This window comes from Scleropages formosus, chromosome 4 (assembly GCF_900964775.1).
Source record: "Scleropages formosus chromosome 4, fSclFor1.1, whole genome shotgun sequence".
In the NCBI taxonomy this organism is placed as follows: Eukaryota; Metazoa; Chordata; class Actinopteri; order Osteoglossiformes; family Osteoglossidae; genus Scleropages; species Scleropages formosus.
This window is the reverse complement of record NC_041809.1, coordinates 286901-304584: the sequence shown is the minus strand read 5'-3', so window position 1 is coordinate 304584 and position 17684 is coordinate 286901. Positions and strand designations below refer to the sequence as shown.

Below are 17684 nucleotides of genomic sequence, written 5' to 3'. Positions count from 1 at the left end.
CACACTCAAGGGTGCGTGCGCACTGCGCTGTGGCCCTCCTCCTCCTCCTCCTCCTCCTCCGCTGCAGAGATTCACCTGAGAGCCGTAATGAGCCGTCTCTGCATTGTCTCCACTTGGCACCGTATCGCCGCTCTTTTCATGTGGGACACATTAAAGGGAGATGGGGTCACGGCCCGTCCCCGGGGCTATGAATAGTGCTGCGAAAGGTCACGCCCCCATGTGGCCTTTCGAACTTCAGTGGCGCCAGGGAAGCACCCGTCACAGATGTATAATAGAGGGAGGCGGCGAAGGCCGAGAAGAAGCCCCGTGCAGAGAGCAGAGAAGGGCAGCGTCCAGCCGTAGCGCGACTCGGGTCCGAGGACCCGCAGCATCCGAGAGGGGCGCCGCATCGTCCTGCCGTGGAGGTGGAAAGGACTCCTTCGGCAGGACAGCGCGCCCCCGGTGGAATCGAGTCGCTACCGCGCTGCGTGTCGAGCGCGCGTCTCGGCGAGCCGTCGTCTTTATTCCTGCATTCGTTTATCCGTGTAGCGCGTTTCATACCGCGGCTGCACGCACCCAGTGATGGGGAAACTGAAGATTATGCCGTATTTAGTACGTTTGCAAAGGAAATCATCTCGTATTTACGTTTGCTCATTTATCGCACACTTTTCTCCAGTGATGAACAACGAGGAGCTCAACCGTTGTCCCACGTGGCCTTTCGCTCCAAGGCGAAACGTCCAGCCTGGACACTGCACTGACCCTAGCTGGCGCTGGTGTGAGCGAGGAGGCTCCGCTGGTGCTTTTGCGCAAACCGAGAGCCACGGACGCGTCTGTGTCACCGCGCTCATGAGGGCACTTCGACCACAGGTCGGTCGCAAATTAATTGGTTTGGTTTTCCTGGTTCGTTCTTTGGATTTCCTTTTCATCTTCATCGGTGGATCCTAGGTTAACGACAGCGTTTTACTTCACTGTGGGACCTGAATCCATCTGAGCCCTGAACCACCTGGGAACTACTGAGACAAGTGAGCAGGAGCAGAGTGGTCAAAGCCACCACCTTGGGACTCAGTGATCCACGTTTAAATCCCACTCCTGCTGTAGGACCCTCAGTTAAGGCACTCACCCTGAAGTGAAACAGTAAAAATTACCCTGCTGTGTAAATGAGTAACAGTAGAAAAGTTTCAGATGAAAGAACGAACATAGGTGTAAACACAGCGCCGTTAAGAACGTGAAGGACCCGAAAGCTGCTCGTTTGCCCCCAGAAACAGGCCCTGCTGACGTACCAGGGATCAAGATACTTCGACTTCTTGGCTGCATAAATGGGTGAAGTACTGCAAATACACGTAAGAATAGTGTCGACTCAGCAAAAAAGTTGCTAAGCCTAACTGTATGTGAAAGTAGAAAGGACGCTTAAGGGGGAGGGATGTCTCCGAATGGCCGGGGCGGACGGAGAGGGGGGTGGGGAAGCGTGGGGGGGCTCTGAACACACACTGACACACACTGAGGTTAGATCTGTACATGACAGTCATTAGATATTCATCACAGTTGACCACTCGGGCTTTTATTTGTAAAATAATAAAAACAAACTGTTCCATATAAAACATACAGCTCATTTGAAGAACATTTGGTACAAACGATAAACACTGCGGTGAACATGTGTGTTTTTACCATAGGACACATTCCAGACATGGTAAACAGTAACAGCGATGGTACTTCCTCCGGTTGTGCTGCACAGGAGAGGTGCTTTCTACTCTATTCACATGAGTCGCGGTCCCTGCGGCATCTGGTCATTGTTTGTGGTGGGAGAGGATTGGGCTGGGATGGGGGGTGCGGGGGTGAGGCCAACTACGGCCCAGGGTGCGAACCCCATGGCCTCCCTCCCCCGTGTCCATCGGGGCGTGTCTACAAGTGTGTGCCATGTGCTCATCACACACGCCGACAGACATCAGTCATCATGCTGACACAGCGAGTCTGGGTTTGTACATACCTACCTCCACACACACACACACACACACACACACACACACACACAGCCGTGTTCATCGTGGGACTACAGCTGCAGCGCAACACGGCTTCTACTGGGAAACACAAAGTAAATGAGAAAAATTCACTAAAATCGTCACAAACCTCCCGTCTCTGTTGGAAGAGAGCGAGCAGAGCAAGTGAGACCACCTGACGTCTGACCGCTGAGGGTCAGCGGAGGGGTCGGAATGGTTCGTGCGACCCAAACAACCATGTGTCAGAAAGTGAGAACGGAGCGACAGCACGAAGGGCAGGTGCACGCGGAGATGTCGGGGCTCTGCTCTCAAAGCCCAGCCCAGGCACCTTCCCTAAGAGCGAACCCCCGAGAGCCCCGGCGAAACGTCGAGCGAAAGCTGGGAGGCCCGTCGAGACAGCGGCGCGAGCGTGGGGTCCACCAGAGAGGAGGCGGGAAACAGCTTGTACCAGCCGATCACAGTGCTCGACAGGTCCAGCTCCTCCAAAAGGATCTGGGCGACTCCCATGAAGCACTTGTGGTCCATTCGCCCGTAGTCTCCCCACACTATGACCTGGGAGACAGGGGACAGGGACAGGGACAGGGAGAAGGGACAGCGTGAGCCGGGGACGCAGCACTTCCTGTGCTCTGCCAGCGAACCTTTTCCCAGGTGCTCACCTGCAGCATCTTGCCGTGGGCGCCCTCCTCGAAGAGCAGCACCTGCTGGTAGAGGGGGTCCAGCGTTTTCCGCGCACACTTGGTTTTCTTCTTGGCCCTGCAGATGCCGTTGTCCAGCAGGTAGACCTTCACGTACGGTGCTTGGGAAGGGAACACGGGTACAAACCTCTTTACCCTGGTAACCCAAGGTGAGGGCGGCAGCAGCTGATACAGCTGCTGATGCAAGTGAGACACGCAGAGGGACACGTGCGGCGTGGTGTTATGCACCGTTACCATGGCAACCCGCTCACCTGGGAGGGATCTGGACCCCGGTTTGGGTGTGAGGCCTCGGGCTCGGATCACCTCCACCTCCAGCTGCGTCTTCTTGCCCAGCAGCCCCATCTGGATGTCACCTGGAGAAGGTGGAGGAGCAGGTGAGCTGCACCCGGACACACAGCCGCACCCAGAGACGCGGTCGTGCGTATGCAGGCGGAGCACGTGTGTGTGACCCATGAGTGACCCATCCACTCTTACATGAGGCCTCTTCAACTCCTAGCACAACTTTTTTGGGTTTTTAGGGCTCTTTACATTATCATTACTAGTCTATCTATTTTTTTCTTTTATCTAACTCTCTTTATCATTACTATTATTATTATTATTACTATTATGATGAAGAGTCGGGAGGTTTTGAGACGTGCTTGTCACTTGGCGTCGGACCAATGGCAGGCGAGCGAGGAGCCATCAGGACTTCCTTGCGTGAGCCGATGCCTCGTTATGCAAATTTTCAGCTACAAATTACATTTGCTCTTTATGTCGAAATTCTCGTGAAGAGGAGCCTCCGTTGTGGGAGGTGAGACCAGCGGGACACCGAGACACGCCGAAGCAGAGAACAGGAAGGGGAGGAGCTAACACAGGAAGCGTTGCTCACCCATGGCAGGCGTGGCCAGGGTCTGTCTGCCAACCAGCTGCGCCGGTCCGAGGCCGTCCAGGAAGTCACTGAACTGGCCGTCCGCCCCCACTTGGGTGCCTAAGAAGAGGAGGCTGCGCCGGATACAAGAGACGCCGGTGAGACACGTCCTTCTCCAATTCCGCACCCCCACGTGGACACGCTCGTTCCAGCAGGGGGTGCAGTGGTTACAGCTGTTGCCTTGCGCTCAAAGGACTCAGGTTCGAATCCCACCTCCTGCTGTCACTTTGGAGAAAGGTGCCAGATAAATTAATCAATAACTAATTAATATAATTTTGGCAAGGCGGCAAAAACGGTAGCGCTGGTGTCTCACAGCTCCTGTGTGGCGCATTTGGCTGTGGGTTCGATCCCCTTCTGTCTGTGTGTAGTTTGCATGGGTTTCCTCCAGGTGCTCTGGTTCTCTCCCACAGACCAAACACTTGTGTTTCACTTGTGTGTGTGTGTGTGTGTGTGTGTGAGGGAGACTGTAGTTTACTAGTTGCCACGGTTTACTGTACTATATCTAACAGAGTAAGTCACCTTGGATAAAGGTATCAGTCAGTTAAACTCTAGTTAATAGTAGTTATACGTCACTTTGGAGAACAAGGAATAAAGCGGCGCAGGTCCGGCGAAGGCGACGCCCACTCGGGTCCAGCTGGCTGCACGCACCTGCCGCCGGCGGCCGAGATGTCCGAGAGAAGCGAAGAGACGAGCTGGACGGCGGCCGTGTGCCGCGAGAGCTCTTTCCATGAGCTCGTCCGCGGAGGAATGCCTGGCGGAGACTGCGGCCCTTCAAAGCCTCGACTGGCCCAGTGGTTTGTGCCCCACCCACCGTTTGTGCCCCACGGCCCCCTCACACCTGGGCCACTGACCCATATACACAGTCTGCGCTTCAGCAGAAACAGTTTGAGCCCCATCGTTTACACTTTACATCACTTACACTGATTCACGCTTCATTTCACAGAGGCTTTTCTCCAAAGTGACATACATGTCAGAATTTACCCATTCATTTACCCATTTATGTAGCTTGGACATTTTTAGTGTATCAATTTGCAGTTAATACCTTAATCGAGGCTACTACTGCAGAAGGTGGCACTTGAACTCGGCTCATTTCGTTGGGAGGACCTTTAACCACTACACCGCTGGCCTTGATCATGTGCGAAGGTGTGTGTGTGTGTGTGTGTGTGTGTGTGTGTCTGCACTTGGAGTAGGTGTAAGTGTGGGACGTGTGTGTACGACAGACCCGGGAGTAGGGCTTTCGAGGTTACTGGGGTTATCAGGTTTCCAGCCAGACACACACTCTTCCAATCTGAGTGCGGCAGGTGCGTGTAACACAGGTGGGAACGGCAGCTCGGGTGCTCACTTGCCCTCGGAGCTGTAGCTGTTCATGGCGCCTTCGGCGCACTCACGACCGGGCTGCCGGAGGAACTCCGCAGCCACGCCTGTTTCTTGGCTCCGCTGGATCGGACCCCTCGGCTTCCTGTTGGCCTCTGAAACACACACACGCAAGAGCACACAGGTTAGCTGTTACCTGTGTGTGAGAGCAGCGCAGCACTGTGGCCGTGCAGGGACTACATGCTGTCTGAGATCATGTGAGGTCTCCGTGAGATCATGCGCTCAGTGGCGCCCCCTGTTCCTCACTTCAGCTCACAGCAGCCATTCCTGTCAAAGTTAGGCGAGAAACACCCCCCTTCCTCCGGTGCTGGCATTGTGACCGGGACGCTCGGCTCTCGCGGCCCTCTTCACTTTAGCCAGCGACACGGCGCCCTGTCCGCCCCAAAATCTCACCTGCACAGAGCTGCTCGGGGCCCACCGACACGTATCTCTCACTGTTCCTGTATGCCCACAGAACTACATTATCCGTGATTCCCATGATCCGTAATTGTGACCTTAACACCGTAAGGCGCTTTGGAGGAAAGCGTCAACTAAATGAATTAATGTAAGTCTCAGACGAGCCCTTTTCCCTATACCCTTGACAAGTTACATCTCGGATTCCCTGTATCATGCGTTACATCCTTTCACGTCTTCCTCGTGGCTCAATCTACCGAACGAGTGCAGTCAGGGATGAGCAGAGGCTCATGCTGAGCAGGAAATGAAAAGACTGAGGAAGAGCCACCGAAACAGCGGACCCCCAGGGACGGGAAGAGCCGCCGAGACGGTAGAGCACCTACTGGGGGCAGCGAGAGACTAGGCGCTGGACTGAGAGGGGAGTCCAGCTGCGCTCCGTGTGATTTACGGCAGTCAGACCTGTTATGCTTTTACCCAGCAGCCTGGCAGAGCGAGGAGCCGCTGATGTGTCTCTTTGGGCCTCTTCAAGATCCATGAATCAAAACATAAATAGGCAGGGAGCTTAAATATACGGCACTTTAAAGAAGATCAGCTGTGTCTTCAAAGGCGCCTGACTGCGTTACATCTGCTCCGAATCTTCTGCGAACGGTGTGGAGCCGCCGCCAAGTGACCGGCGAGAGCCGGAGCCGTTTGAGGTCGGAGGCCTCGGCAGAACTCTGGAAGCAGACGCAGGCCGACTCCGACGGACCGCCGCCGCGGACGCCGCTCGACTGTCCTCGAGCGGCACTCGAAGCACGTTCGCTAAGCCTGCAGCCAAGACCGTGCTCCACCGGTTCACCTTCGATCTCAGACGATCCGAGACAACTGTAGACGCCGGTCCTAGTCAGGCATCGTGAGGCCTGCGAGAAATGAGACGATTCTCGGCCAATAGCGGCCCGCCGCTCTCCGACGTGCCTATTAACTCAGCCCTAAAGCGATGGGCAGGGAAAATAGTTCGCTGAGGACACCGGACACGAACGAGACAAGCATCTGGCGGTCCCAGAGCCCAACGCGGCCCGCGGCTCGTGTCCACGTCCCTCGGAGAGCGCGGCGCGGAAGCCGAACGCACGTCGGCTCCAGAGAGCGCGCCGTTCCTAGGTAGGTCCACGGCGTCCGCTTGCTTCGCACTACTGAATGTCCAACAGTGAGCTTTGCAGAGTCAACCGCAACCCGTCTCTCCGCCTGCCATGTGAGGAGGACGAGGAGGAGAAGGCTGAGAGCTGTACACCAACAGCCTGCATGGGACGCTCGCCAAGGTTTCGTGAGCCTGGGACTCGCCCAGCTCATCGTCCAAAGTGTCTCACCGAACTTCAAACTGCCCGGCGCGGCAGAGATTCAGAGTGCAACTACTGGCCTGCTTTACCTGACAAACAGAAGCTGTGTCTTACAGCACAGACTGGGCAGTTCTGCGCGCGCGCGTGCGTGTGTGTATGTGTGTGTGTGTGTGTGTGTGTGTGTGTGTGTCTGGGTGACACTGACAGATGCTGGAGACAAAGCGTCAGCGATGAAGGGCGCCCCCCTCTGGAGGGGCTTGGACGCACCTGCCTGGTGGAGCTGCGATGTGCTCCTGCTGCGCGACACCACCGCCGCCACTCGTGCCCCCAGGCTGGCCCGCCGCTGCTTGGCCCTCTTGCTCGGCGCCGGGTCCGACTGGCTGCCGTCGCCATGTTCCAGGGCGTAGATTTCACCGCTAACGCTGGTGCTCTTGAGCAGGCTGCGGCTCGGAGAGCGGCTGCGGGTTCGTGGGGAGGAGGGTTCGAGACGTGCCAGGGTCACGCGGGCCCGAGCGGGAGCCGGGGGGTTAGAGGAGGCGGGGCCACGGGAAGGCGGGCTTTTACCTGAGGTCCCCCGCAACAGAGTGCCTCCTCCTGGAGTCGCCGGAGAGGCTCCTGCGCCTCTCGCCCTGCGTCTCCTCCCAGTCGACCACCCCCCACGATATCCTCCTCTCTCTGCGCTCCACCCCCTTGCAGCTCTCCAGAGACTTGGACCTGTGTTTTGACGAGCCGTCGGAGCACCGGCGTTACCACGGTAACAGAGCGACTCTTCTTTGACAGCGACGAGCAGTGCAGAGCTCAAGTCTGCGGCGTGTTGGAGTGACCGGACCGGGCAGTGCGCGCGCACCTGGCTCGACCCCGCGGCTGCTCCGACTGCACCGAGGCGTAACTGCCGCTGCTGATGTGCGAGGCGCTGCTGCGGCGGGACGTGGCTGACGCATCGCTGAGCTCGCTGTCCGACACGCTCCCGCTGCTGTGCCCGCCGTAGAGCTGAGGGAGCAGCGAGCGCCGTCACAGCAGAGCTTGGTGCGGTGAGAACCGCAAACACCCGAGAGACACTACCGCGCAGAAACACGGCCTGCATGGCGCTCACCTGTCGCTTGCCCTTCAGCTCCCTCTGCTGGCTGGGTGCGGTATTGCTGGCGCTTGGGGACTGGTAGGAACTGGCTTTCGTGGGCCTCTGCCGAGAGCGGTCCTCAGCCACTGGGAGCACAGATCCGCAAGAGGTGACTCCCGCCCCCCCGCGCGCACACGCACGCACGCACACACACACACACACACACACACACACACACACACACACACACACACCTTCCTCTGTACAGCTTCCTTTCACAGGGACCTGCGGAAGTTGCCTCACTCTGCGACCTGCTGGAGGTTTCTCCATGTCTGGGGGGGTACAGGGGCTGTTGCGCACTGCACCTCTGCACCCAAGAAGAACAGTAAGGGGGGGGGGAGCAAAGAGCAAGAGGAGGTCCTCATTAAAATGCAACATGAACACTTACTGCTGACAGTGAGTCATGAGGACAAAACAGCATCTCGTTCCTTGTTGTGACCACGTAAGTGTGTCCATCTCTCCTACACACTGAGGCTGTTTTCAAATCACCTACAGCCCCCCCTGGAGAGAGAGCAGCGGTCAAGGCTACAGTTACGGTTAGGGTTCTGGGTTCAGCACCTGTCCGGACGAGGCGAGCAGGGGGCGGATCCTCCAAGAGAAGCCTGGCCGATTGGACGCAGGGGCGCCGCCCTTCTGTTGCCTCTGAGTATGGAGGTTGGCTGGATCCTCGAGACACTGGGGGGTCCAGGAGAGAATTGTAAACAACAACATGAAAGACAGAGAGCGGTAGAAAGGTGTCCAGAGACAAAGAGACCCAAGGACAGGGCCCTGAGGCACACTGTGCTGCCATGCATGTGTTCCTATGTCACTTACCGCACTGCTGAGGAACCACAAAAACAGCAACGATACATCAGCTACAGACCCTTGGACAGGTTTATTGGCAAAGTTTCAGGAGTTTCCGGTCTGTTAGTGTGTCCCACCCGTCCCACCTGACACTGTCACGCGTTTTCTTATCGCCTTTCAGAGAGTTCTGTGTCGCCTGAGTCGGGGCACATGAGCGCCACGTGAAAATGACAAAGGATTTAAAGGAAAAAATGAAGGAAGGGACACGTAGAAAGGTGTCGGAATGCATCCGTCCAAATCCTCAAACAATTTGACGCATGGAAGACACACGTAAATTATTAAGCAGACGATCCAAGGCGGCTCACGGGGAACAAGCAGCTGGTGTGGGAGCAGTGCGAGGAAAGCGCTCCGTCTTGAGGCCACACGTGGTGAAGACCTACACCGTGCTCCTGGGGGAGGGGTCTCAGTGGGAGGGGCTACCACACCTGGGGCTGGGAGCTCTACCTGTCATCTTTGGGGGGACCGGTCTCCATCACCATTTTGGGGCTTGCAGGCTGTCTGCGTGGTAGCGACCGAGTCCACCTGAGAGTGTCCCGCGGCGCCCCCGACAGGGAGACAGGAAAGGCAGGGACTGTGTGAGGCTGGCGACATCTGCCACTAGGGGGAGTGGCCACTGAGGTCACGTCCAACTCGGAGGAGAAAGAGAAGCGTTTTCTTTGTACCTTTGCTGCTCAGGGGAGGGAAATCCCTCATCTGGGGCCAGACAGCTGGTGCTTGAGCTCCGGGCCCTGGGGGGAGACGGCCGTGAGAGACCAAGCCTGACGTGTGCAGGGTGTTGACATCAGGGGCGTGGACATCTGGGCATGGGTTCAGCACGTAACCTCACCTGGAGCCGACCTCGTCCGCGTCCCGGTCCAGGTGCCGAGCCGGGCCGCTGCGGGGGAGCCTCAGGCGCGACCGTGTCGGCAGGCATGCAGGGAGGGTGGAGCTTCCGAAGCGTCACATGCAAAGCGATGAGAAACGGATGAGAACAGCAACCACAGGTGCTCACGTCTCTCCACGGCTGGGGGTCTCGACCACCTTGGTAACCCTTTCTGGCTCCGTACCTGTATATGTCCTTGTGGATGCCGTTGACCAGGAGGGGCATCTTGGGAGGAAGCGTGCTGCTGTACCTGGTGGAGTTCCGACGCGTCTCCACACTAAGCAAACACGCACAAATGGAGATTAACACGGATACACTGTAGTAAAAAGTGACGGTAAATCAGACGATCGTAAAATAAGAACTACGTTCATAGTCTGTCAAGTCAAAGGCGGACAGGTGCGCTCGCAGAAAGGAAGGGTGGGGGTTGGTCTCGCTCCTTTGCCTTGTACTGTCCTGGGCACCGTGGCACTGACTGATGACATCACTGCGTGAGCCAAGGTGGGGCGGGGGAGAGCCCGATACGACGAATATTAAAAGAGGAAGAATAATACTAAGAAAAAGATAGAAAAACACTTCTGCTGGAATATCTGCTGCTGCCCTCCTCGCCATGGAAAAGCAGATCAGAGCAGCGCCTTGTAGTGGTGACACGCTGCCAGAGAGCTGCGTCACGCTCTGAGGGATGTAAAGATGTCTATCGGTTCAGTTGCTGGGACACACCAGAGGACTGTGTGAATTATGGAAATGTCCCAGTTACTGTTACTCGTCTATTCAGCCAAACCCATCCTCCAAGGAGACCAACAACATCAGCTTTATACCTTAACATTAATTACCTGTTGATACACACACACACACACACACACACACACACACACACACACACACACCCCGGACAGGACGTCAGTCCGTTGCAGGACACCCCAACCAGGACTCGAACCCCAGACCAACCAGAGAGCAGGCCCCGGCCAAACCTGCTGCACCACCATGCCCCCCCGCCACACTGATACAGCAGAGTAGTTTTTACTGTATCAGTTTAGCATAAGAACATTTATCAAGGGCACTACAATAATTTAACATGAAAACAAAGGTGCAGTGTGTGTGTTTGTGTGTGTGAAAGACTGTCTGCATGTGAGACAGGGTCGCTCCTAAGCCACTGGCACCGCAAGAGCACAACGAGTGGACAAACACACCTTTGTTCCCACACGAAGGGAGACACTGTGCTCTGAACCATCTGCAGACACAGACACAGACACACACAGTGTGACACACTTACACACCTGGCAGGGGCTCACCTGTGGGGGGCCCCACTGATAGGGCGCCAGGGGCCCCTGCCCTGGTCGATCTGCTGCAGCGTAGCTCTCTGCCGCTCAGGTGATGACAGCATGCTGGACATGTCCTTGTCTCCAGAGTAGCTGTCTTCACCTGCTCCATCACACACACACACACACACACGGCAGATACCAAACTGTCATCAGTCCTCCAGAAAGCCAACATGAAGCCACAGGATGAAGCAGGACCGCGTGTTCTTACCCCTGGGAGGGTGGGCTGTGGGTGTGGACCCATCATGCACCTGCAGCTCATACCAGTGCGCTCTGTCATCCAGTGGTGCCAACTCCAGCTCAATGAGCACCTGCACACACAGTACCAGCGCACATGTTCAGACTCTCGAAGAGATTGGTTTGAGTCCCTTCTTCTTCAATGTGGGAGGGATTCAGCAGCTCTGAGGCACACAGGGAGCCATTTATGATGTGAACTACAGCCGCGATGAGTGCAGATGAGTGACAAGGCGACCGCCCTCCCCAGGAAGTCACACCTCCCCCAGCGGGTGACTCTCCTCCTCCTGCGCGCGTGGCTGGTCCCACACGCTCAGCTCGAGGGTTCGCTCTCGCAGGTCCCTGTGCTGCACCTGGCTGTACAGGAAGGTCTGGTTCCACCTGGGGGCCAAACTCTTCTTCACCGTTTTGCTCCTGCGCTTGCTCTTGTCACTGGGTGGGATAAGAGAGAGCAAATGGCCTCCAGCCTTGACACCCCTATACGCACCTTTACACACCCGGACACACCCGGACACCCAAGTCCTCGGTCCCCACTGCAATAACTTCAGCGAGTAAGAATTCGCAACATGTCTCAGAGCCGGTGGTCCCGGGGACGAGGTCACCGCTCACGGCGCTCAACAGGTACCTGCGGTCAGGCAGCAGGTACATTTTCACGTAGGGGTTCCTCGGGCGTCCGTCTGGCCGCGCCGGCAGGTCCGAGGCCTGGAGCACGTTGACGACGAGCTGATGACCGATGTTGTCGTAGCACAGCTTCACCTGTCAAACGCAGTCCGCGGTGACAAAGAGGAAACCAGGAAGGTGGCGGGGAGCCACGAGACGCTGCCTTTGCGGTTACTCACGGACAGCTGGGGGGGGTCTCTCCGCGTCCCGTTGCTAGCGAAGGACCTGGGGGGCTGAGAGAGGCGCTCCCGTGCTGGGGACTCAAGCGAAGCGGACCCTGCGGATCGCACCGCGCTTGGGTCAGTGTTGGCAGCAAGCAACGCGTCGCGTCTGTCCACGCTCACGCGGGCCAGATCACAGGGACCTTGCAGTCCAAGGCAACGTGAAGACTTACGGGACTCTGACGGAGCACGCGACACCTCCGGAACCCTCGGCGCATCTCTAGAGGAAAGACATTTTCTGTTTATTTCCACACGCACACACAGCACAAGAGGACTACAGGTGTGTAGCAGTACGAGCTTATAAAAGAGCACAGCACAGGTGAGGAGGGACCAAGAGCTGGTTGGTACGTTCTAGTCCTACGACTGGTCTAATGGGGCACAGTGCAGTGTCTGTATCTGTGTGTCTGTCTGCTCCTCACCTTCTCTGGTCGCTCTGAGCTCGAGAAAAGTCCCACATTAATTACCAAACATGCGTGGAATGAATATGATGTAAAAGAGTTCTTCTCTTCTCTCTCTCTCTCTCTCTCAGGACTGAAAGCAAAAGTTTTAAATTTACATTTACATTATATTACATTACATTTATTTGTTTACTTATTTATTTTCACAAACTCCTGTGACTCACTCCTCCCATAAATGTGTACAAAGTTGCTCATCGTGTTACTGATCATGGGCAGTGAGGAACAGCACACAGGAGCTGTGAACACTGAACACTGAACACTAAACACTGCGAACACTGCGAACACTGTGGCAGTGAGTAGAATGAATGTAGTCCCGCATCCCTGCTCTGCTTCTTACTGCCACCTAATAGCTGCGTGCGGAAGAGCAGCTGTCTCTTGCAGTCAGAAAAACCGTAAAAGTCGTACGGGCAGCACGTACGTCCTTTTCGTACGTTCAAGCTGAATTTGCCTCCTAGGCTGGGAACCTGTCGAAGTCGAGGGGCTCTTAACCGCTTCCGGAAACGACTGCGCTGAATTCATTTCGCTGGAACTTGATGATCTACACAAGGAATTATTTACATTTCGTCCAAAGTGACGTACGTCTCAGCAAAAGTACGACTTACGCGTTACGTTAAGAGAAAGAGACATAACTGCGGACGTGACTCAAGCAAACCTAGTTTGTTACCTTCCTACCTTCCGCTTGCTGCACCGAGGTTCATCGTTCAAGTGGGTGCATAAAACACAGGATAGACAAATCCTGATATTGTCCTACTGATTTTTCTTCTTTTTTTTTAATATTATAAGATACACAAGCAAGCAAATACGATGCCGGAGTAGAGGCTGATTAAAGGCTTATTATGTCTCTGCAGGGCAGTATTGTGCTATATTATTATATTTCCAATTAGTACTTGTTTCGAAAATGTTATTGTCAAAGTAAGAGGCCCTCCGCGGAAGCACCGTAAGGATCCCCGGTCCGAGCGGCCGAAGCGCCAGCGGTGGGAGTGACCGCTGGGCCTTATGGCGGACGTGCGGCCGCTCTGTCCGCTTTACTTACTCGTATGTTCTGCACATCCTTCTTGCGGACGTTTTCAGAAGAAACACACAGACAGAGAGACGTGGTTAAAGGAGACAGAGAGACAAGGTCACTCTAAAAGACAAGAAAATGAGGAGTTAGTTTGCATTTACACTCCAGTCCCAGTCAACCGAGTGGCATCCCAGTGAGTGAGTGAGTGAGTGAGTGAAGCCTCAGCTTCAGCACCACTGAGCGGAGCCCAGAGCCCAAAACCCAGAGCCCATCGATGCCCCCCCCCCAAATGAACCAGGAAGAACTGCATGTGCTTATGTGCTGTAAATCTCAGATAAACAGAGAGACAGAGCGACAGACAGACGGACGGACGGACAGCAGGGCGAACAGACAGATGTTTGCTCTTAAAGCTGTACACACATTTCTTTGGACAAACAGCATGTGCCAAACATACAGAGCGTATGGATTCAGCTGACCGACTACGCAGCTCCCTGGTTACTTAGGTGTGAGGTGTGTGGAGCTCCAGTTGGCCCTCAGCTGTGACCCCAAACTCTTGGCCTGGTGGCTATTTTGCAGAGATAAATGCTTCAGGTTTCCTGCAGCGTCTCTGCGGGCCACTGTGCCAAAAGGCAGAAGAGCTCAGCAGAGACATATTCAGAACCCCAGAACATCTCACACTCACCTGATGGACCTCGAAACCACAATTTCCACTTGGGGATCCATTTTGGATTCCAGAATGATGTTGTAGACCTCCTTCTTTGTCGATCCTGGCAAGGACTTGCCATTCCAGAGCAGCACCTCATCACCTGGAATGAGGGGCAGCGAGGGGAAGCTCACCGATCAGCTATTTAGTCATTCATTCATGCCACCGACACACGCATCTCCAGAGTGACTTACTCTGATTTGCCCATTTACACAGCATGGTAATTTTCACTGTATCACTGCATCACCCACCGTACACCGCATGTTCGGGGCTCATTCAATAAGGTATGAGAACTAGAAACGTGGTTTTTCCTAAATGCCTAATGCTCACAAATGATTGCAAAACACCAGAGATCCAGAAAGCAGGAGATCCGGTAAGAACAAAAACAAAGGTACATGGAGTGTATGGAGCGATCAGGCCTGGACGCTAGACAGGGAGTCGATTCCAGGTGTGTCTCGGCGCCGCTGCCCACAAAGGTGAGTGAGATGTAAGACTATTTAGACACAACTAGTTTGGGTTCTTCAAATGGTCAGAGCAGGCGTTCACCCTGCGTGAACTTTCCAGAGCTTTCCACAGTCTCTGTAAATGTCGGACACATTACGTGCAGACGTGAAGGCGAGAAGCGCAGTGGAGCCCACCTGCCTGTAGGTGTCCCACTACGTCAGCAAGGCTTCCTCTCTTCACCTTGGTGATGAAAGCCCCCAGCTCCCCTGTGTCCGTGACCTTCCCCCCGACAACCTGCAGAACAGCGGCATGACACCTCCAGCGGTGCTACTGGCCACACCCCCTGGTGACATCACCGGCCACACCGCCTCCCCAGTGGCGGCGCTCACCTTCAGCCCCAGCTGTCCCCCAGTCTCTGACACCGGCGTCCCTTTGCTCAGAGTGATCCGTCCGATTAAACGGTCGCCTTCCTTGGACGGCTGCCACAACACAGGGGGCTGCAGGGGACAGAGATGTAATCCCACACCGGTCTTCACACACACACACACACACACACACACACACACACACAAAGAAATGCCAATCAAGGGCTGTGCATAAGCACACTCCGACGAGGGAGGAGGGAGTGCCCATTGCAACATATCATAAGTATGTTTTTTTTTTTTAATTTTCTTTCTGACCTCATACTCATCTTGTCACCTTCTCAATAATATATTTTGTTTAACATGTGTTAGAACTTGTACACTTGGATACATATGAGGTGTTTTCCAGTTACATTTCATAATCCTTCCATCCAGTTTCAATAAGCACTTGTCCTGAACAGAATCATGGTGATCCGGAGCCTATCCCGAAAACACTGGGTGCAGGGCTGAGGGGAGATACCAGTCCCTCGCAGGGTAGCCTCACACACTGAGTGCAATTCGGAGTCACCGATATCGATCTAAACAGCTTGTCTTTGGACTGTGGGAGGAAACCAGGGCACTCGGAGCATGGGGAGAACATGCAAACTCCACAGAGACTGAGCGGGGATCGAACCCACATCCTTTCGCACCCCAAAGGTGCTCTGAGACATCAACACTACTCGCTGCACTGCTGTGCCCTCCTGTTTAACGCCTATTAAAACTAAGGCGGTGTTTCTTAACACGCTGCATTTGGCTGATGAACAAAGTTGCCAACGGTCATCATATTGGAAGACGGCGCCGCGTTCAAGACTCTTCCATGACAGTAACATGCCATTACTAAAATGTTCTGCAAGTACATCATACAATGAAATCTTTCAAGAATCTGTGCTCCATTTCAGCCATTTCTGTGATGCACCAGCTTGCTCGGTCCCTCCAGTGCCTGGTGGTACACGGTCCAACTCACCGGCCACGCAGCAGTGTCCAGGTGACACTTCCTCCAGGAGCCTGGAGAGGGGAGACGGAACATCAGCCAGAGCCCCTCCGACAGCCTCCCTCCCCCCGTCGGTCCGGCAGCGCCCCCTCTCGCTGGAGCGGGACTCACCTCTCTCCCCGACCGTCTCCGGGTCTCCTTCCTCACTGCTGCGGAACACCTCCTCCTCTTCCTCCGAGCTGCCGGCGGACACCGGCGTTCTGCCCGCGTTCCGTTTCCTCCTGCAGAGGCATGGCGAAGGCAGCGCCTCCAAACGATTGACACCAAGCAGGTTGCTGTCGGCCCTTGCGGTCCTCGTACGCTCGCCCAAGAAGGAGCTGCCGTGCTGCCGCGTGCCGCGGTCCTGCAGCTCCCTGAAGGGGAATGGTGTCGGGCAGGGGGGTGTGCTCGGGCGGTTTTCTTCAGGAGCTCCCGCGGTCCTTTCCCGGTCACCCGCTCCACTGCTCGCCAGAGCGAGCGCGACCCCTGCCTCCTTGGCGCAGTCTACCTCGCCTCCGGCTGAGTGGCCGTGTCGGCGCCCCCTTCGGATGCTGGGCGCCTTCGTTTCCTTCTTTTCCAGCTGCGTGGCTTTTGGGGGGCAGGCCCGGTGGCACCGTGTCCCCTGTGGTAACTCCTCCCCCTGACAGTGGGCGTGGTCCTTGGAGTGCACTTTGTGGAGGCTCCGCCCCTGGTGCTCATCACCAGCAAGGCCTCCCTTTCCATTCTGTAGCGGGACTGAGTGCGTTGTCCTCCTGCGGGAAACAGGAAGCTGTGATCAACAAGACCCATTGGAGAGACCGGTGCCAGAGAGACAAGCAGCTCCGCAAAGACCTCCCGCGACGCATGCGGGTTCAACAGGACAATAAAAGCAGCAGCAATCAGAGAGCGAAAGGGGTTTTGCACGCGGATTAAGCGGCTGAGCCGTCTCCGGGAGGGTTATCAAACAGGATCATGTAAATACAGGTAAAACTCACACGCTGCAACCTGGACTGTCAGCAACAGAAAAGGGAGTGCGAGTGAGACGGGCTTGGCCCCGCCCCCTCCGACCTGAGCTCCCTGCACAACATACCTGTCCCAGGGGGGCTTGCTGGGGGAGCGGCAGGTGCTCATGCTCACACGCGAGGGGTCGGCTGGGCCGTGGCGCTCCGTGAAGCGAACGTGTGACCTGGAGAGCGCCGCCGTGTGGCCGCACATGACCAGGGCGCTCAAGGCCACGCCCACGGCACTGGGCTCATGGTCCAACCTGGGTGACCTCTGCTGTGGCCTGACGACTTTCACCTGCTGCTTCCGGCACAAGTTGCACACCCAGATCACCTGAGAAAACGAGGACAGAGGGATGAGGAGCAGTGAGACTGTTCAATGTGGGACAGAGGACAGCGGCACCTGAGGGCACAGCTGTGGGCTCAGCGTGTCTGAGAGTCACACAGGTGAAACAAATCCAGGTGTCGCGGACACTCAGACTATAGCAGGGGACAGTGAGATAGGTGTAGAAGACAGTAAGACAGGAGCAGGAGACAGTGAGACAGGAGTAAGGGACAGTGAGACGGGTGTAGGGAACAGTGAGACAGAAGCAGGGGACAGTGAGACAAGTGTAGGGGACAGTCAGACAAATTATGAAACACACCTCTAAGTGTCCCCTGTGTGCAGAGACACAGAAGAGGACGAGAGAGGCCGCGGGTCGAGGTCAGCGCTACGGAACGGCTGTCTGCACAGGAGCAGCGCTAAGCATCGCTCCGACTGAGCGGTCATGCGAACGTCGTACTCACAGATGACCGTCCCGCATAGGGTCCGGGTCCC

General features: G+C 55.8%; 1 protein-coding gene across 2 annotated transcripts; it reads right to left on the bottom strand.

Moving 5' to 3' along the window:
- Nucleotides 1–1536: 1536 nt before the first annotated feature.
- Nucleotides 1537–17208, bottom strand: LOC108927019 (regulating synaptic membrane exocytosis protein 1-like). 2 transcript variants are annotated; one of them, XM_029251359.1, is made up of 28 exons: nucleotides 16957–17208; nucleotides 16020–16639; nucleotides 15882–15922; nucleotides 14906–15013; nucleotides 14711–14810; nucleotides 14052–14175; nucleotides 13400–13417; nucleotides 12082–12128; nucleotides 11867–11964; nucleotides 11653–11783; nucleotides 11288–11459; nucleotides 11005–11104; nucleotides 10767–10896; nucleotides 9662–9754; nucleotides 9442–9543; nucleotides 9278–9343; nucleotides 9060–9137; nucleotides 8331–8447; nucleotides 7967–8079; nucleotides 7749–7858; nucleotides 7503–7645; nucleotides 7220–7369; nucleotides 6923–7113; nucleotides 4918–5044; nucleotides 3537–3649; nucleotides 2920–3021; nucleotides 2630–2769; nucleotides 1537–2525 (listed from the first exon to the last, which is right to left on the bottom strand). In XM_029251359.1, exons 1-28 carry the CDS (start codon nucleotides 17079–17081, stop codon nucleotides 2307–2309), a joined length of 3678 nt encoding a protein of 1225 aa, XP_029107192.1. In that variant the 5' UTR covers nucleotides 17082–17208; the 3' UTR covers nucleotides 1537–2306. The 2 variants fall into 2 exon arrangements, with proteins under 2 accessions (XP_029107192.1, XP_029107193.1); XM_029251360.1 differs by lacking the exon at nucleotides 13400–13417.
- Between the last annotated feature and the right edge of the window lie 476 nt (nucleotides 17209–17684).